The sequence below is a fragment of the Haliotis cracherodii genome, unplaced genomic scaffold, assembly GCF_022045235.1.
Source record: "Haliotis cracherodii isolate W230 unplaced genomic scaffold, xgHalCrac1.p SCAF_9, whole genome shotgun sequence".
Classification (NCBI taxonomy): domain Eukaryota; kingdom Metazoa; phylum Mollusca; class Gastropoda; order Lepetellida; family Haliotidae; genus Haliotis; species Haliotis cracherodii.
The window spans coordinates 32270005-32292045 of record NW_027266343.1 but is presented as its reverse complement, the minus strand read 5'-3'; the positions used below and the strand labels follow the sequence as shown (position 1 = coordinate 32292045).

The 22041-nt window shown below is 41.5% G+C and overlaps 1 protein-coding gene across 1 annotated transcript; it reads right to left on the bottom strand.

Moving 5' to 3' along the window:
* Nucleotides 1–678: 678 nt before the first annotated feature.
* LOC139453139 (uncharacterized) lies at nucleotides 679–13061 on the bottom strand. The gene is made up of 9 exons (XM_071234767.1): nucleotides 12983–13061; nucleotides 9908–10095; nucleotides 9177–9331; nucleotides 8377–8501; nucleotides 7463–7560; nucleotides 6066–6227; nucleotides 4767–4899; nucleotides 3281–3325; nucleotides 679–1841 (listed from the first exon to the last, which is right to left on the bottom strand). The coding sequence occupies exons 1-9, from the start codon at nucleotides 13059–13061 to the stop codon at nucleotides 1300–1302; spliced, it is 1527 nt and encodes a 508-aa protein (XP_071090868.1). The 3' UTR covers nucleotides 679–1299.
* Nucleotides 13062–22041: the final 8980 nt, after the last annotated feature.

Here is a 22041-nt window from a genome sequence, read left to right as displayed (position 1 = left end):
TGCTACCCAACGTGGGTACACTGATGTACCCCGCCGTAAGATGGCTGGAATCTTAGAAGAATCGTATTGAAGCTCTACTCACAAGTGTGACCACTGAGACCATTGTCTGTAGTCAAGTACATGCAAGTCGGTAAATTACCGGCCCCGGGGGTGATTGATGTTCTAAGCCCCACATAAAAAACCTGGACCCAAAGACATTTAAATAATCAAAATATCCACTTCCACATTAATACACTTTTGCCAACGGTGTTGGGGGGATTTTATCCCAGTTTCTTTTACTGTCCAAAACATTCTCCACAGCTCCACAGCTGCTATAACGTCATCGTTCGAAATTGGTTCCGGATAGAGCTTTCTTCGCGTTTTGGAACAGAAGGGTGCCATACTCTTAGCCTCTCCCGTATCACAGCGTCAATTTTACCCCGTAATCGCCCCATAAGGACAGCAGAATTCTCTCTCGGACACGCACAGTAACAGATCGAACGCAACACCCTATCAGATCGAACACACACACCAACAGATCGAACACAACACCCTATCAGATCGAACACACACACCAACAGATCGAGCACAACACAAGCTAACAGATCAAACACAACACGCGCCAATAGCGATCATTCTTGGTCGTAGTTTATTGTGATTCGTCAGTTATTATTGTTATGAATATTATCTTTTGTTTCCACCTGTTTCTTGGCTCGTGTATCCACAGGTAGTCAAGAATGCCATGTACGGGAATGTATAAACAGACGTAATTCATGCATGAGTTTCCATCGACAACTGGTCACTAAGAACACGGAATGCGCGTCACGAAAATACACATTTCATGACGACACAACAACGGAATGTCTTATACGGCACAAACAGCTAACAAAGGGTATTCACGATCCACAACATGGACAAACATCAAACGTACATGTACCCGGCGTAAATAGCATTGACACTTAACCAGACCCATTTCATTCGTGACCAACTCGTGCTCTTCCGGAACAAACCGAATAGCGACTCATACCCCTTTCGTGGCCATGTTTGCGACTGGGTTCCGTCTAAGCGCAAACGCGCATAGCTAGAAGAATTGTCAACCCGTTGCGTGATTCAGGTATATTTTTCCCATATGTCTTTGTATATTCCAGATGCTATTGAAAACACATCGGGACTTACAGTATTAAACAGTATGATTGAAAACATTCATCTGTGTCTTGGGTTACCGTATATTTTTTAATGCAAGACATAGGCGAGTGGTGATGAATGGGCCTATATATGCCTTGCGAAAGCGACGGAAAGGATCGAAAAGTGCCGAATGGTTCATTCTGATATCTTAGTTAGTGTCACCGGAGTCTTCTTCTTGGTGATTATGTTCTTTACGCTCTTCTTGAACTTTGACTTTTTAACCCCAGTTTTCCCTGATTTCGATTTCATGCCGGATGTGTTCGATGAGGATGTTGCCGCTATGTTTTTGACAGCTGTTCCCGACCCTGATCCCTGAATGATGTCAACCTTGACTTGTTTCACGTCAACCTTGCGCGGCGTTGTCTTCTTTGTACCCCCACGAAACACCGCCTTGCTTCTGTACTTGTAGTGCAAATGACGAAGCAACTTCTTAAAGTCGCCGAAATTTCTCTTCATGAACCGCATCTGCCTGGACAATGTTGACAGGTCGAGGAGAACGATGCCGAGGATGATCATGAGAAATACGATGATGCCTGCGACTCCGAATACGACGACTGAGCCTCGGTTGTCTACGTCGCTGGTGAACTTACTCTTGTACTGAGCTGTCTCAGTCTTGTCAACTGTCAGCTCCTCCTCAATCTCATCTAATGCATCCCTCAGTGGGTTCTCTTCAGCGTCTACCAAACACAAAACAGTATCTCAGAGTTCTTCAGAGCCTCTTTAGACAGTATTTTAGTTTTATCACGGCGGGGGCACGGGTGGCCCAGTGCAGAGTTGCTGTGCAGAGTTGCTTCCCTTGGGCACACCAGAAACCTATGATTGTGGGTTCGATTATGTTTCTAGGTTTGTCAGGACCATACCCATGCCATTGTGAGTGTCACCAAAGTGGTAAACGTCTGAGACCTGCATCACTTCGGGCTTTCCTCCCACATTAAAGTGACACGCCGCGATATGACTGGAATACTGTTAAAAGCGGCGTTAAATCTAACTCACTCACTAAATCACTAAAGCCCAAAGTGATTCAGGACTAAGCGTTCACCAGTTCGGTGAAACCCACGAGCACAGGTAAGGTACTGACAAACCTAGCAATATGATCAGGGCGAATCGGGCTTCGAACCCACGATCACAGGTTTCTGACACGCTTAAGGGAGGTAACTCTGCACAGCAAATTGCAGCGCCTTGGACGACGAGAAAGAGAACTGTAGCCAAGGGGAACGAAATTATACAAGGCTATCCCAAATTCCACAAGGAGTTTGAAGGAACAGTCGTTAATATGTGGGCATCCACTTTATCAAGGTACGAGGGCATAATTAGTGTCCACCCGATCCAGATTGGTCGTCTCGTACAACATGGTAAAAGCACTGAGAACCTATTCTGCTCCCAGTGCCTATATATTAGGACATCCTCGTCACTCTGCCTCGGTCTTGTCTGTAAACCGCTGGGCGGTGCTCGTTTTAATGCTATAGCACATGTGAGTGAATGTTGTTTAATGCCACACCCAGCAATGTTCCAGCAGTATCACGGCAGTTTGTAACTAATCGAGTCTGGACCAGAAGAAACCAGTGATTGATTGAGCAACGCCTCGTGATACACGCCGACGGGGCATGACTCGAACCTGATTCTCATTCGCAGAGACTTTACGGTGGTATTTCATTTCGTTTGTTTGTTTGTTGTTTAACGCTGCACAAAGCAATATTCCAGCTATATGACAGCAGTCTGTAAATTATCGAGTCTGGACCAGACAATACAGTGATGGACATCATGAGCACCGATCTAAGCAAATTGGATCCGATGATATGCATCAACCATGTCAGCCAACCTGACCACCCGATCCCATTAGTCGCCTCTTACGACAAGCACGGGTTGCTGAATTCTCTCCCAATTCTCCCAACGGATGTTCTCGGGTGTGGTATCACATGAATATATTTTTACTCCACAGTGGTAACATCCACTATCCACTATCCACTAGACTCTGCAGCTCGCTTGACTAAAGCAGATACTTCATCCTCGTGAGCTTATTTTGGTGACAAAAATGAACAGTTAGTTCAATGGGGTACAAAGAACAATCGTTTTTCAGCATCTACGACAAAGATATTGAACTGTCCACACTTCCTACCTCTGCCCCACTGTATCCCAAACATTGCACCTTCCACATAGGTCTCTGAAACAGAAATATCGAACCATCTATTTGATTGTTTTCTCTTAAACTTTGACAGATTTCTTATTATTTCTCTGGTCTTGTGCCTTTAGACCAGTGCCATGCACAACACCATATACAATGTTTGCACGTGTTTCAATCTAATTGACAGATTTCTACGGAAGCCTTAGGGGCTTTTCCATTTTTTCTTGTAACTTCAGTGTGCTAGATTTCAAGATTCACCACTACTTAACAACGTGCCTTCACCAGTACAATGAACTAACAAATATAACACTATGATAAAAATATTCCGAGGAAGCTCTATATCTTTAAATTTCAAGTTAATATTTTGAAATTTCAACTTATGTATCTTCAGATTTCATCTTAGAATCTTGAATTTTCAAGGCCTCCCGAAAAGGCTTCCGTAGATTTTCTAAGCACCACTTACTCAGACTTTGTATAATCATTTGTGCCCCAAGAATAATCTTTACAAAACACGTCCGGTTATATTAAACATTCGAAATGTACGAAGCTTTCATATCGGCTTACACGTCTAAAGGTCGAGCCACATTCAAGCAGCACAGCGCGACAAAGCAATACACATGTACATTTAACACACACTGAGGCAGCACAAAGAAGAGGACAGTTTGTAGATACAATGGAGAGAATACTAAACTTTATTTATTCAGGTAAAATGCCATCAACAGGAAAAGCCGTGAAAGAAAACATGTTGAGTCAGTGTCAGGCGTGATACAAGTTCGGAGTTTGTGTCGCTGAAAATGCATTTATTTTAGTTGCATATAGTTATATAGTTACACAGCTGTAGGGGGCACGAGTGGCCCAGTCGTCTAAGGCGCCGCTACTCGCTGTGCAGAGTTGCGTCCCTTGGGCACGCCTATTCCGAATATGGGTTCGATTCCCGGCTCGATCCGATTATGTTTCTAGATTTGTCAGGACCATACCCGTGCTCGTGGGTTTCACCGCAGTGGTAAACGTCTGAGACCTGCATCGCTTCGGGCTTTCCTCCCACAATAGGCTGACACGCCGCGATAAAGGTGGAATATTGTTAAAAAGGGCGTTAAACCCAACTCACTCACTGCAATGTAAATCCTATTGTTACAATGACCTTTCAACTTAAAACACGTGACATGTGGTTTTCCACGCATTGGAGACAATATAGGTCGCTTGGTTCACTTGCTTCTCTTCCTCGAAAATGAACAATTCCCCGAATGCGTGATTCAGGCGTAACAAGGTTACTGTTTGTACAATTTAGCAAATGAAACAATGAATGTTTCTGAACCGTGTTGTTCGTTATGTTTGACCTTCTTTGATCAAATTTTCTGTCTGTTTGGAATTGACGTTTCAGGTAGGGGATTCCCCTTACAGTCAGTGTGGGTTGCATAACAAATGAATATTTGCCTGACGGCGCGCTGCGTTACTTTCGTGTGTCCTGACCTCAACACACCTTTCGAAAGATAAATCGGAAATATAATCGCAGGTTGGCCTATTCCATTATTTTTGGAGATACGTATACATTTGGCATAGAAGGTGACGGAGGGAAATTCGGCCACGTCACTGTTGTACACGGGGAGGAACACCTGAAACACCAAAACAGTGAGTGAGTGAGTGAGTGAGTACTTCAGTGAACACAAAGTGAAAGTCAATTCTTAAGTTTGTTTGTCTGTTGTTTAAGGCCGGACTTAGCAATAGTCCTGCTATAGGACGGCGGGCTGTAAATAATCAAGTCTGGACCAGACAATCCAGTGATTGACATCATGAGCATCGATCAGTGCAATTGGGATACGATGACATGCATCAACCTAGTCAGCGAGCCTGACCACCCGATCCCGTTAGTCGCCTCTTACGACAAGCATAGTCGCCTTTTACGGCAAGCATAGATTGATGAAGACCTATTCTACCCTGGATCTTCACGGATCCAATTCTTAAGTAATTAAAGTTTACACATTTCTACGTGTTCTTGCTCGGTGAATTGTAAATTGAATTGAATATGTAAAGACTCACGATCTTGATTTCGGTCTCGGTGAGAGTTGTAAGACTTGAGGCGGATAGGTCGAAAAGCAAGACCGACGGCCGATAGGCCCGAAATGGCACCTTTCGACCAACCTCGGAGGTCCGACTATCATCAAGACCGAAATCCAGGTCACGAACCGACTTACAAACTAACGCCTTAGACTGATTAACGCAGTAGTCAAATATGATTTCGTTGTTTGATAAATTATATCCCTCTAACGTTCAATAATATGCTAGCATGTGCATTACATGAGCACAAACCTGTGGGTGACCCACCCTGTCACAAATCTTGCGCTCACTGAACCTTTACTTCATCACCAGCCCCGGTGGCTCAGACGGAATGCACTGGGTTACAGAACTAAACATGATACACGTGGTTGCAGGTTCGATTCTCGCCATTGAATTTGCATTTGACAGAAATCTTTACTTTTAACCAGGAAAAATATCAACATTAGATTCGAATTTAATGATATAGTTCATCAGAGTTCAACCTTAGATCCCTGTGTATATTCAAAGTCGTTTTGAACTTGATCGCATCCACGCACATGCTCACAGGAGAAACATCCTGCAGAACAATGGGCGTCACATGAGGTTTAGTAGAAAGGCGTGAACTGCGAAATAACAACTTGATTGTTTTTTGTTGAATGTACATTCTTGTTACGATACTAATGAACTGATGTTTAAAAACTTGCATACTTACGCGTTTCAAAGGATCATCACTGGCTGTCCTTACCTTCTCTGCCCCAGTATCGTCCTTGTATGTTGTGTACGCATCCGGGTTCTTGGCGAGACATCCGTCCTCGTCGCTGTAGGCGAGTCTGAACTCCGTCAGGTGACCGGATGACGTCCTCTGTAGGGAAAACCCCACCACGTAGCTAGCAAAGGACCACGCGAACTGAAGTCAAATATGTATCGCTTAGCCACTGACGGCACCCTGTTCCCTTAATCTCTCCCAACCAAAAAAACATCGCTTACTCGCCTCTTGAGCAGCTTATCTCAATTATATCTTATATACACACTCCCTGTACCCTTGAATTAACTACAGGGACTGGCATGCTCTAACGTGGATGTTTTTTGGTAAAACATAATTGCATGCTTTCCCCATCTTCCCGAGGCAAGAGACTTGCTGACTATGAAGGTCCAGTTTCCACCCTTGCAGAACGAGGCTGGTATTATGGAGTTACATTTTGGCTGGACTAACGAGTCTATGCATAGTCCAATCAAAATCGCGCACCGAAATCGAAATCCGGTTCGTAAACTGTCGTGCAGATTTCGGTCGATTGTAGGATTTGCAAAGCATGTGCACCGCCAACACGTTGTCAACAGATATTTTCCAAATCTTTTCATGTTTTTAATCAAGGTGTTCACCTGATTTGATGCACTTCGCGATGTAAGACCTGTTTTATCACAAATGAATAAAAAAATATAGATCGTGATTATCGATCAGATCGTCTTGACTGGGCGCCACCATTTTGTGTGAAGCAAACGCAGGTGATACGAGAGGTGGAATCAGATTAGTCCATAGGAGAGGCTTAGAGGGGACATAACTGGTAATAGTCACTGGTGGCGCTACGATCGAGCCCAGCAATTCCAGCCTAGTTTGGCAAGGGTGGAAACTGGACTTTTAAAGTCAGTTACCTCTCTTGCCTCGGGAAGATGGCTTTCCCTGACTTTCCCTGTAAGATTCGAAGACGAGCGGATCTTGACACTGCATATTGACGAATGCACCACGCATACCTACTGGGGAGATCGAAATCGTGTTATGCCAGGTTAACAGTAGCAGCTATGGATCGGGGGAGGGTGGGACCCGATCATCTCTTTCAGGGTTACTGTTACTGTTAGAAGACTGTTACCATTTGAAATATTATATCAGTTGAGACACTTCATGCCATATGTGACTTGGGGCGTCAAATGGAAAGATGCAAGTTAGAAGTCATCTGAAACAGCATTGTAAGAGAATAATGTTCAAAAAAGTTTTTTTTTATTGGTTTGAAAATACCTGATGTTTTGGCCGCGGGAGCAACACCAGGGCAGGGTTAGGTTAGTTCTCGCTTGTATTAGCATATGTTTAAATAAAAGCGACAAATCTCTCATGTTTGACAAGTTTGAGGTCATCAACATACAACTTACCCCCCAAGAAATGGAGTTTCCTGCTGCAAATGTGAAGTTAAGTGTCGGGTTGTTTCGGTTTTCAGCAACCTGGACCGAGTTGTTTTTTGGTATGAAGCCTGTAAAATTTGGAAAACATGATAAATGATTAAATCATTTATCATTTAAGAACATTCGGTAAGTTGTTATGGCTAAAATACTTTCATAAGCACTGATACCACATGAGCATAACTGAGCGAATCTTGAACATATGATGACCCGAGTCACAGTTCTACCAACGACCTGCGGATACAGGACTTAAGATCCTGTGGACATGGTTTACTTTTTCACAAGGAGATACCCTTTTCTTTGTTAAATCTCACTTGTCAAGATTGTCAGTCATTTCCTAACATGGGCTGGAATCCATACCACATCACGATATAAGTACTTCGAGTTGAGAAAAGCGACCAACTTCTGTTGTCATACACAGTGTCACTACTAGACCTAGCTTCCCCAGATCCTGTAGCCCGTACAACTGACATGGAGTCAGTAAATTGTATTGCCACATTGCTGTTGCCACTAAGCCACTTCAGTGCTTGGAGAATAACAATGTGTTCATCAGCAAATACAAACAAATGACCATTCGGAAAACAAGAATGAGACAGCTAGGCAGAGTTACTTCCCTTTTTTGAATATCCTTTCGATAAAACCGCGCGAAATTCGTTAATGTCACACTGGGATGACATGTATCAATACTATTCAAAAGAAGTTAAAGAAAATAGTGTTTCTGTTAATCTCGCATGATTGTATCCATTATTGATTTGCCTTTTTGTATTATCGCCATTTCTTATCAAATTCTGGGAGCGAGAGTGAGAATATGTTACGTCTATATCAAAATGTTTTCACATATATTCTTCCCGAAATAACTTCTAAATTCAGAGTGATAAAAGCATTACTTGTGGGGTAGGCTTTAGGGCCTGTGTTTGTGATGAGAATCCGCTGGTGATCGGCGACCTGCTCCATCCACAACCACCCCATGTTGTCGTCAGGTCGGTTCACAAACACCCCAGACGTGTTGAAGCTAGGGACAGACAAGTTATACAATGAATCGTTTGCAATGTACGTCTAACACCCATAGCCTTACGGGTAATTACCTCCGGATTTGGACTAACGCAAGATTGAGATATTTTTTTCTCTCATAACACGACATGATATGAGCGCATAGAACCTATACTACTCAAAACATGTTAAAGAACACCCACACTCATATGAAAAAACGGGTGCTCTGTAACTTCTTTTGAGTGATATACACATCTGACTAAACTCGATATGCCTGTTGTTTGTTTGTTCGTCAACAATATTCTTGCTATATGACGGCGGCTTGTAAAAAATCGAGTCTGGACCAGAAAAGCCAGTGATTGATATTATGAGCAACGATTCACGCCGACGAGGTACGATGACACGCAATCAAACAAATCTCGGAGCCTGACCACCCCATCACCCTTTTACGACCAGCAAAAATTGCTGGAGCCATATTGCAAACCGAGTTCCCAAAAGGGTGGAGGCATTAACTGGTTCTACTGTTGGTACGCGAAGCTAGTTATGCCCTGACAGACAGGATCCAAGTATGTATTGAATGACCCTAACAACATCCGGGTACACTTGGTTGGCGGATGCAGCGTACCCGGATGAACAACTTCGTCAAAGCAGAGACCATAAAATACATTTATTTTATGGTCTCTGATCAAAGTCTTACGTGATCTGCAGGCGGTCCTTGTTTTCCGCCATTTTTCGGTCGGAGCTGCCTTCAAAACGACTCGCTCTGTTCCAGTTGATGAGGTTACTGCCGAGTCCGTCTAGGTCGGTGTACCACATGACGTCGCCGTGCAGGTTGAACACCGACAGCCTTACCTGAGGAAACAATACAACATTATCATAATGGCCGCTGAGTGAGTGTGTTCGTGAGTTTGGATGGACGCGGCTTTGAAAAGTAGTTTAGCAATATCACGGCGGGTCAGCTTGATGTGGGAGAAAAGTGATTCAGGTCTTAAGTTTAATACTTTTGCTGAGACAACCTTGAAACATTATTGGGCATTTGAACCTTCCACCACAGGTTGATGGCACGATCTAAGGGGACGCAACTCTCCACAGCGAATTGTTACGCCTCAATCTACAGGGCCACCGGTGCCCCCTAATAGTTGGTTGGTTGGTTTGTTGTTTAACGCCGCACTCAGCAATATTCCAGCTATATGACGGCGGTCTGTAAATAATCGAGTCTGGACCAGATAATCCTGTGATTGACATCATGAGCATCGATCCACGCAATTGGGATCGATGACATGCATCAACCAAGTCAGCGAGCCTGACTACCCGATCCCGTTAGTCGCATTGAAATCTTATGATTATATCCTTTCTTGTATGTTATTACCACCCTTAATTCACGTTTTATCTAAGTCATAATTAAGCCGAAGACCTTCGCCAACGTACCACAGTTTTATTTTCGATCTCCCAGTTGTCGATGGCGTCGCTTCTGAACTCATCGTGGGCCGCAGCGAGGTCAAACACGGAAGAATAACTTGTGAGGGATGTGGTAGGGGCGAGTCCGCCCACGTTGTCGAACAGCTGACTCGGGGTGATGACGCTGTTTGTCTTCATCATGAACACCGTCCTCCACACTAGGAAACAGATTGATATGCTGATGGTTAAAAGAATTCAAGCACTAACTTTAAATCAACAGATTATGGTTTCATACTTTATTATGTAAAAGCAAAATGATCGTTGATCAACAAATATAAGCACTGCATTGGAGCAATAGAAGTGCAAGATGAGACTGCCCCCCCCCACCCCCACCCACCCCCCACCCCCCACCCACCCCCACCCCCCACCCCCCCCCCCCACCCCCCACCCCCCCCCCCCCCCACCCCCCCACCCCCCCCCCCACCCCCCCGCACCCCGCAAACAATCCAAACTCAATTACTTTCAATTAACTTTTGTACAGAAACGTATTCAATAAATGACAAACTCAATTTGAAAAAATCACGCGTAGATACAAATGAAACTTTTTCAGCATGCGTACAAGGGAGCTAATTTCCGAAACACAATTACGAGCTGAATTTACTTTCCGAGTCAAGCCTATATTTAGAACCGTTATATACATCTAAAACATTATTTCTTTTCTTTTTTAAATCCCAAAATGCTTACTCATTTTGGGAAAAAAACAATAGAGTGATGAATAGATGAGTGAAAAAATATTGGTTACCCAATGAAAAATGTAATGACCAAATTCAAATTCAAATAGAAACCTCCGAGTAAAATCTCAATTGCTTAAAATGTTATCTGGAGCTCTAATAATATCACATGTAACAAACTTTGTCATCGGTGTTTCCCAACATCCTCAACTGACGTCATTACCTTGTCGTATTACGTCATCAGTTTGTGCCATATGGCGTCATCACTTGTGTCGATCATCGTCAACGAAATTGCTTGTCGAACAATGTCATCCTCTACGTTTAGGGGCGTCATAATATGGTTCGAACAGCGTATAACATGCGTCAAGGGGCGCCATAATATATGTCGAACAGCGTATCACATGCGTCAAAATATGTGTCGAACAGCGTATCCGGGCGTCACGGGGCGTCATAATATGTGTCGAACAGCGTATCACATGCGTCAAGGGGCGTCTTAATATGTGTCGAACAGCGTATCACATGCGTCAAGGGGCGTCATAATATGTGTCGAACAGCGTATCACATGCGTATAGGAAGGGGCCTTCAATTTGGTTGGGGTGTTAGGGTTTGAAACTCTGCAAAAAATTATTGTTTCACTATAAACTGGTAAAAATAAGTTGTCCTGGGGTTTTCCCCAAACTGGGTACAATGAATGTCCGGTTAAGGTGTGTAAAAATAGAATTGACCAGCTCCCCCTGTCAGAGATTTTAACGTTTGTGTTCAACAGTGAGCGAAAATATATCTTGTTTTTTAGAAGAAAAAAAGGCTACCACATACTCCCCGAATATTAAATAATGGTCGGTCCCTGACGTCATCATCTGTGTCGAGTAACAACGTTACATCTGTGTCCCAATCCTGACGTCAAACGCGTGAGGACGCATTGTCCAATGTTCACGGTGTATCCTTAACCCTCTGAATGCCGAGTTTTTTTTCTGACGCATATTTTCCTAAGATCGGAAAAGTGAAGGTTGTGCGAGAATTGCGCTCACGCGGCACTGGATCTACCTCTGGCTCTAAAATTACGCAGAGGTGGAGAATATTAAATTTCCTATTTGATGGTTTAAAGTTAACTGCAAATATTGAACCGGTTTAAAAAAATACACTTCTAAGTGTTGCCCGAGAATTTTTTCTGCCTTGAAAAACAGTAAATTTCGCCGCTTTTTATCGTACACCGATAAAAAGTACTGTGCGACGATTTTTTTATTTACAAGCTTTACGGAATCTGTGAGCGAACAAAATACTGCCTAATATCTGAACGACATAACTATATACCAAATTGAGTTATATGCTACACTATGTAAAATCTGTATTTTGCTTTGTTTACATTTCAAACAAGTGCAGTTTTTCGAGCACAGCGTTCGTTTTCACACCTAACATATTTTGCTTGATTTCATCCAGCCACTTTGTATTGGTGACAAAGACCATTGGTCATTTGATTCTAAAATGTATGAGGAATTCAAGGATGTGTGTATGGCAACTAAGTTTGAAATATACGCGATGTTACAGGCGCCTCATAACCGGTGTACCTGAAACGTGATTTTGTAAACACTAGCCAATATGGCGGAAAGTTCACTTCGGCGTTCGTGTTTGCGTATTTTCCAAAACATTCGAAACGATTCTCGGGTTATCGGAGACGTTTTGGAATGATCATTGGTGATTTCATAAAAGACAGATACCCATGATCACTAATATGCTATTTTCGAAATTCATTTCTCCGAGTAAATATCCGAAATTTAGATTTCAAAACATGCTGTAAATAACGCCGTGAGTGGTGATTTAGTAATGTGTAAAAAATGGCGTCATTTACGATGTACCTAATTTTCAGGTCATTTTCAGTAATTTTGCGTGGCCTAAAATGCCAGTGGATGATATCACAGAACAGGGAATTTCCCACCTTATTCAACACTGTGAAGTGTATTTGTGTGGGTGATGTATTTTGAATTTTATTTAACTTCAAAGTGAGGGTTGTAGAGGAAGGACATATATGTCCCTCTGGCATCCAGGGGGTTAATGTGGATATCTGTGTTGCTGCCGGGGCGTGGTCGCTCGTACCCTTAAGCTACCTGGGACCGCTAGTCATTGGTTCGAATCCCATATTATCCCTACCATAATCAAGCACAAATCCAATCACTTAATTGGAACGAAACAGTGTTCATGGCGGCGATAAATCCAACACACTTCCTCATCCGACAGCTGCCACAGTGGGATAGTTTTGTATTGGATGTTGCTATCTGCGTGATTTATGTCACCTTCTTGTCGTGGTCAACAAAATGTGACTAACATTACCCCCAAAACATTTCATGTATCAAATTAAATAAGTTGCATTTTAACATACCTATGGCGGATCCGACAGCGTCTATTGCCATGACAACAAACAACACGGATAATCTTCTCTGTGACATCCTTCTCAACATCGCAATAGGATTAACTGTGAATGAAGAGCACTATATCAATGGGTCTAAACAAAATAACTACCGAAGAAGCCCCTATTAACCCCACTGTAATGACTGAACAATGTACTGGTTTGTGCATTTTAAGAATGCTATACAAATTTTGAAAAACATCAACAGAAATGAACAAATTCCCCTTTTCCAACAAAATTCCATGTGTCGACATGCTTGAAAACGGTACCAGTATTTTAAAGAATGTGAAAGCTATTGAAATGATTATCTTAATCCTGCTTTCACCGATACTACAGTTTCTAAAAGTGAGTAAGTGAGTATGGTTTTACGCCGCTTTTAGCAATATCACGCTGGAAAATGGCCTTCAACATTGTACCCATGTGGGAAATCGAACCCGGGTCTTCGGCGTGACGAGCCACAAGGCTAGCCCACCGGCCCCAGTTTCTAAAAGAAACTTTAAAATATGATCTTACACAGAATAACAAGATGACTTGTTATATAACTGTCTACAGAAATCTGACGTCACTATATTTTGCTTAAGCTGAAATAAATGAACCGACGATTACTACATAGTAATAATACGGTGGAGAAATGTGAAACTTGCGTCATCACAGTTGTCAATATTTCAGAAATAGTTGTATTTTAGCCAAATGATCGTCGTTTATAAAGATGTGTATGTATATATCTCATCTAACTGAACTTACCTGCGTGTACAGGGACATCTCATCTCGGCACCTCTGCGCACTTGCTCCTAGTCTTCTCACCTGAGCCCCGAGTGTGATTAACGCCCAGAGCCCAGTCATTTCCTGCTGGGTACTGTGATTGCTACAAATCTGTATAATCAATGATATCACAATGCGGCATTGAACAGGCACCGGAGTTTCCTCACAGAAATTTGCCTAATAGTTCCAGCTACTACTAAAACGTCAGAGGACCGTCTGTAGGTCAAGTTGATGAAATAGTCATTAGAATCGTTTGATTGAGTTGTAGGAGGCGATATACATTAATATCCGAGTCTGAGCCATTATAATGAAATATACCAGTTTTAAAGAGTCTCACAGATGGCTTCTTGTTAAGCGCTTTAGGTTGTTTGTTTGTTGTTTGACTAGCTGTATGGCGGCGGTCTGTAGATAATCGAGTCTGGGCCAGACAATTCAGTGATTGAGATCATGAGCATCGATCTACGCAATTCGGATACGATGACATACATCAACCTAGTCAACTAACCTGGTTATCCGATCCCGTTAGTCGCCTCTTACGAGTGAGTGAGGTTTTATGCCCTTTTTTTTTAGAAATATCACGGCGGGGGACACCACAAATGGGCTTCACACATTGTACCCATGTAGGAAATTGAACCTGTGTCTCCGGCGTGACGAGCGAACGCTTTAACCACTAGGCTACCCCACCCCCGCCTCTTACGACAAGCATGGGTTGCTGTTCTGTTCCGGACGTTCACGGTGGTCCAGTGCTTCAATGTTAACTGGCTTTGTTTCGAGGAGTTTGTATAGTTATCCAAATAGTCTTTTTGTGTAATGAGTTTCGTGTTGTAAGTAGTGTCGAAGATGCTGTCGATATTACGATAATCAATCAGTTTTTTCATGACATTTTTTTTATATTTGTTCAATCTGCATAAACAGCTAACATTGATTGGGTAAAAATGACGTACAGTATCGTATTGTCATTAATGCAGCGCGTTCCATGGTCCCTTTCAGGGGCGGTCGGGTAGCCCCTGGTTAAAGCCTGGTTAAAGCCTGGTTAGCCTAGTGGTTAAAGCGTTCGCTCGTCACGCCGAAGACCCGAGTTCGATTCCCGACATGGGTACAATGTGTGAAGCCCATTTGTGGTGTCCCCCGCCGTGATATTGCTGGAATATTGCTAAAAGCGGCGTAAAGCCAAACTCACTCACTCACTCCATGGTCCCTTTCAGTTTTCTGACAGTCCCTCTTGTAAAATGTCTCGTATCGAATAAATACAGTATAGCCTCGTTTGCTCGAGATTATTGAGAACATATATACTAAATTATACGAAGTTCGAGATAAGCAGGTTTGTAACATCTGAAACGAACCTATATGTTTTGAGATGACGTTATTGTTTAGGATATAAAGGTTTTACTTGAACATTCGAAATATTTACGGTTTCAGTGAAGCACCTGATAACAAGAAGATCGTCTGATGACGGAAGATCTCTAATATATCGCCCGTTGTGATTGGTTTTAGACAAAGAGGGTAAATTTTAACGCCCTCACCTAACATTTCTGCAGAGGCGCCTGACATACCTAATATACTACTGAAAACGACGTGTTAAACCCAGGTCAATCAGTCAGACAATTAGGTCATACGAGACAGGACATGCAGTAAATTAATTAGAAGAGATTGGGAACAGACTTTGGTTTCAAACATTTCCTGCTTATTGGTCAAAGGTTTTAAAGTGATTGTTTGTGTGTGTGTGTGTGTGTGTGTTTGTTTGTTTAACGCCGCACTCAGCAATATTCCAGCTATATGACGGCGGTCTGTCAATAATCGAGTTTGGACCAGACAATCCAGTGATTGACAGCACGAACATCGATCCATGCAATTGGAATCGATGACATGTATCAACCAAATCAGCGAGCCTGACCACCCGATCCCGTTAGTCGCCTTTTACGGCAAGTATGGGTTGCTGAAGACCTATTCTACCCCGGAATCTTCACGGGTCTGTTTTTTGTGTGTTGAGTTCGTTTTTACGATGCTATTTTTAGCAATATTCAAGCAATACCCCGGTAGGGACACCAGACAGGAGCTTCACACTTTAAACCAATTACATCACATATAAAACATAAAGGCCAGAGAATAACCAGTCTCGAGTATCCGACGAAACGGATTCCACTGGGCGTAAAAGGCAAAGAGCGGTGGAAGTTCTATGATGGTCACTGAAACTCAGTGATGACACCAGGTGTTCACGTGTTTTGTTCTTAAATAACTGAATGCGTTACTACTGAGATTTTTGTATCTTCTTGGTCTTCCCGGTTACTGGGTACTCTTCCTGTGCTGAAGTTCATATCCATCAGATCCCCATCAGTATCAGGGAGACAAAGCTACCGTGAAGTGACGGGACACGGAAATCCGGTGTACACTTACATTCACGAAGAGTAATATATCTCGTTCTCGGGGTAAAGGGATCTCTCTACGCATCAAATAACACCAATGACTTCCTCATATTCATAGAAATAAATCCATAACAACAATATTTCTTATTAAGAAAATGCTTTGAAATGTTTTAAGGTGTCACAACCTAGAATGACCCACATCTATACCACCTTTCGCAACTCTCTTATCAGACCAAAGTTATCGTCTAAGAATACCTCCATCAAAAGTACTACTGATGGAATAAATGTGTTTCCACGGGATCGATGTCGTGACTATTTGCATCTACTGAAAAGTCTAGTCACATAATCAGGTATGGATTGCTAACGGCAATAGACCCATTGAGCTGGTTCTGCTTTCCGCCATAACAATCAGATAATACGGTGCGGTTGGGGACAGGATTCGCCTTGACACGCCATGGGAAGAAAGGGTATTTAGATGAAGAGGACCAAAAAAATCATAAAGTTTCTGTGAAAGCAAACCAGTAATGAGTGTGATTTATCAGGATTACAAAACATGTTTAAAATCGACCGGCAAGAAAGGGTTTATTTGTTTGGCAAAGGTTGTTAACTGGTATGTTTGCGTGAAAATAATTAATATGTAAAGTATTGGGAGAAATTTCTTTCTTTGTTTGTTTAACGCCGCACGCAACGATATTCCAGCTATATGACGGCGGTCTGTAAATAATCGAGTCTGGACCAGATAATCCAGTAATTAAAATCATGAGCATCGATCTACGCAATTGGGATACGATTACATGCATCAACCAAGTCAGCAAGCCTGACTACCCGATGGGGTTAGTCGCCTCTTCTGACAAGAATAGTCGGCGTTTACGGCAAACATGGGATGCTGTAGACCTACTTTGCCCCGGATTTTCGCGGATGCATTGGGAGGTTTGTTTGTTTGTTGTTTAACGCCGCTCTCAGCAGTATTCCATGCCAATCATGACGAATTCCGTATAAAAACCCAACCAAGATGAATCTGGTGTTTAAAACATGGATCCAGTGCCGTAGCACTATATGAAGTCCATGTCCCCTACAGAATCATAAAATTTATCATAAAAAAATGATTTCATATTCAACAGTCATATTTTATGACATTTATATTGCATTAGGAAGCATTTTATACTCTGGTTACAGGAACCAAACTAAGATCCCCTTTTGTTGTATTAAAAAAAGTTCATATTTCTGAAGGAATAATAAAATGTCACACCAGTTTATAAACAAAAGTTCACGTTATTGTATTAACGACAGATCACATTCTTGTATCTTTGAAAACACACATTCTTGTATAAATGCATGTGTGCTTTACCTGGCTTAAAGGGGCACTAATCTCTGGCTCATACCCGGATGTCTAACACTGCCTGCTTCGGCTCACAAGCTTGCCGCGAGTCGATTTGCTCGCTAACGCAACTTAGCGTGACAAGAGACTAGGCTACCGTCTGTAAGGTCAGCGTGATCTATGAAGATTTCATTATTACAAAGGGAGCATGTTAATTAATTTCTTCAACCGAAACAAACAGACAAAAGGAAAATGGAAGCTGGGATGTCGATATTTGAAAATATTCCTGATGGTAATAATTTAATTAAAAAGAAAAGTATCACTGCATTGAAAGCATTTTCGGATTTCGGATTGCTTGGATAAATACGATTACTACTCCCTTGTCATCCATGTTTTCTGGTATAACCCTACACCTGTGTATTTGTCGTCATTCACTTGATGCTCGGTTAATAAATTTATCACATGTATGTGGTAGCACCACACAGAGTACCTGACAAAGGTTCCCATTTGGCATGTATTGTGTCTGGGGTACTTATTCATTCTAAAGTCAGGTCTGAAGTGGGGTGAGATGTATGCTATGTAATATGCACGTGACAGCGCAGCAAGAGACTCCATATAACTTTGGTCGGTCGTAATTACGATATTTGCATTTTGTTGTAGAATTGAACAGAATCATTCTTGTTCCTCTCCTTTTTCGTTGGGAAGTTTTTCGATGCGAGCCAGAAAACACAAGGTCGCTGTTTTCACCAGACTTTTCGTTTGTAGGTATGTATATGTTACAGTCAATTTGTAAAATGATTCACTCAGGCAATTCACAAAATGTCTAAAGATTTCAGTCATTTTACAAATTGACTGAAAAATATGTCCATTTATTTAACAGATTGACTAAAAAATATGATAACGTTCATAAGGGCTTACAAACATCACAGTAGACTAATTGTGCTTGGATTAGAAGCCAAAACATATTTCGTTTTCTTTTAAGTCTATCATTTTCAGTCTCTGGGTGATAAAATTAAACATAAACATAAAAATGTTTAGAATTCGTTATCATAATAAAATATATGGACAGATAATTCAGTCAATTTGTAAAATAACTGAATATTTCAGCATTTCATAAACTGCCTAGGTGAAAGGTTTAGTCTAGGTTTTCACACATTCACTGTAATGATAAAATTAGGAATGCTCAGGTGAAATATATGGTTTGTGTTACAAGTAGAACAAGTGTAAACGCACAATACAATGGAGTGAGTGAGTTTTGGCTTTACGCCGCTTTTAGCAATATCCCAGCAATATCACGGCGGGAGACACCACAAATGGGCTTCACACATTGTACCCATGTCGGGAATCGAACCCGGGTCTTCGGCGTGACGAGCGAACGCTTTAACCACTAGGCTACCCGACAGCCCCGCACAATACAAAGCAGGTGACTTATCAAAACTTTGTTGCCATTACCGATGCTTCTCCCAAAGATACCTACATTTCCTTATTATTTCCAAAACAAAAGTTTCATTTGGTTGATTCAATCTGGCTCTGCTTGTAGGTTTTCAAGTTGTACAAGAAGGTCTGCTTTGTTGCAAGATCTTATTTCTCCCAAATTCGACAATGAAGGAGGCCATGGCTGATTTTCATGTTTGAAGAAATTCCTACTCTTGACTGACATGCTATGTACAACCTGGAAAAAAGAGCACAGTTGCCCTGCAACCTGAGTCTTTTGAGTCGTTTCGTTTTATGTGCTGCAAATCCACCAGAACAAAATTTGTGGTACAGTGCTGGATGTTCTACTGACAAGGACGATATATCTCTAATATGAACTGAAAGCCATCGTGCATAGTTGACATGGTCTAACATGAAGACCCGTGGCATTAATCTGACAAGTGATGCTACATACTTTGGAAAATCTGCTTTTCGAATTGCACCCACCAGGCACAATATGCAAAGTTCTAGTTCAAGAACAAGGGACCAGTAGTGAAACTGGGGTTGAGAAGCTGACTTCGCAACACACCAGCTCCTGAAAGTTAGAAGGTATTCTTTGTTAGCTTCCGTTTCCGTATAATGAACATATGTCTGGTGTAGCAGGTAGAGTGTAGCTGCTGTGATCTGATGGGCATGTCTTGTTCTTGTGAGGTGGGTACACTTGCTGAATGAATCAGCAGCTCCACTTGATGCAACCCCAGCAGCACAGATTGCAGTTGTTCATCCACATCATTCGAGCCAGTCTCTAGAAAGCAGCTATTTCAAAATGCAATCCACCAAACATGATAAGAAATTTGTCTTCACCAAATGATTCGGGAACGTTCCACTCATAAGCCTGTGTTCTTTTGACATGGCCGTTGGCTTTCATTGTATGCATCTTGACGACGTTTAACTGTAAATAAACACAAAAACATGCATTATTTATCTCTGTATGGCATATCACTGTTTGGGGAAATGAAACTCCTTATATCTATGTTTGCACTATATATCCTTGTGTTCACTTCAGGTCTCCTTACATGAGTAGAATGAGTGGTCATGAAACTAGCATATTGGAGTGAAGATTTGATGGCACAAATTTCAAACTGTTAGTGATTGAAATATCTATTTATACCGTATGTTTCTAAATTTCATCCAATTTCCAAATTGTCCAGTCAGTTAAATTAAACATTCTATACATGTAGACTACACTGTATTTTGTTGAACTGCCAAAGACTTTGGTGAACCACTCATGAGGATGAAAGTGTATGTTCTTTCAAAGGTAAAGATATATAGTACAACTTATTTGTGCCAGAGGTTTTGTTTTCAAATGTTTTTTTTGTTCTGGTGTCTTATTGACTGATGCTTGATAATGTTAAGATACTTACCGTTCAGATTTACCTGCCACAATAATGCTCTCCAAAATGTGTCGTCTGCTACAAGCAGCCATCTCAGATTCTTCAGGCAAGATAATTCTGATAGTACTTGCATAACAACTTATGTTATTTAGCATTTCTAAAAGACCCTCAAACAGGCACTAATATGGAAATATTTATTTCAAATGCATTTAAAAAAAATTCATAGCTGTACGACAATGAACATTGTCAAACATAATTAAATGGATCTATGTATTCCTCATTCCATGTTCTTTTTTTATTAGTTTATAAAGACCAAAGTCTAATATTTAAAATTTAATTTCAGGTAAAAGAATTTGAGTACCAAAAGCTAAAACATTCAGTCAAACATTTTGTCAAACAAATTGAATTGAATTGGACAAATAATATTTTTCTTGTTAACAGATATTTGACAATTTCTGAAAATTAAGCAATTTTGGTAGCCATCTTGGATTTCCGTCGCCGCCAGGGGCGCCGTATAATGAATTTATTTATATACAACATTTTTGTAACTAACCCTCAATGAATTACTGAATTTGACCAGATATTTATGATACATTAAGCATAGATTAGCATCAGTGGAGACTTCAACCGAGTTGGCGGCCATCTTGGATTTTCTGCCACCAGGGGGCGCTGCTGAGGTGGATCCATATCCAGAAATGTTTGGAATGGTTCAATGTATAAGTGTGCCAAGTTTGGTGCTTTCAACCCAAAGTGCACAATTTTGACAAACTCCAGCCTTAACCGCCCCACTAATGCACCTTGTACCATTCATAAAAGAGACAAATGCGCTTACAGTTGGCGCATCACAGGTCACGAACTAGTCAAGCTTTCTGGGATATACAGGGAAAAACAACAAAGGCAACAACTGATTTCGGTGAATTGCCCCTTTAAAGCTGCAGGGGGACCGAATGTCCGATTTGTCTAAGTTCGCTGTGTAGAGTTGCATCCTTTAGGCTCACCAGAAATCTATGATTGTTGGTTCGAATCGATGTTTCTAGGATTGTCAGTACCCGTGCTCGTGGGTTTCACGAAAGTGGTAAACGTCTATAAGACGTGCATCACTTCCCGGCTTTCCTCCCACACCAAGCTGACACGCCATGATATAACTGCAATAATGTTCAAAGTGGCGTAAAATCTAACTCACTCACTTAAAGTGACACTTTCGCTTTAGGGACTTTGACCACCAGCGCTAAAAGCTGCAATAAGAAAATCCCTTGGTATTCTTATTTGCTTGCACACAAAACATGAAAAGTATGGTTTAACAAATGTATACATTTTCATTGTAAGAGCTCCACCATATTTGTCAAATGCAATAAATAACCCTGCCATGGTAAAACTTGAAAAAAAAAAATCCCCCAAATTTGGCTCTTTAAATATATTTTAGCAATGTGTTGATCCAAAGATAACTGCAAAACAATGACTTCATTCAGATATACACTTTATTACAAATTTACAGTTATGGTACAAACAACTCTCTCACTGTCCAAAGACATGCCATAATATCACTCCTTTTGTTGAGGACAATACTGACAGGGGTATTCTGGATGGACAAGCAATTTTATCATTAGAAGATGGTCATCATCATTTGATTTCCCTTCCATATAAATTATGTTTCAATATTTAATCTACTGCATTTCAAAAGAACGTTCAGTTCCAACACTTCAGTTACAGTCCTATCTTGTAACACAGGATGTTGGGATCAATGTTTTGTACAATGCTCACATGATTCAATACACGCCACTC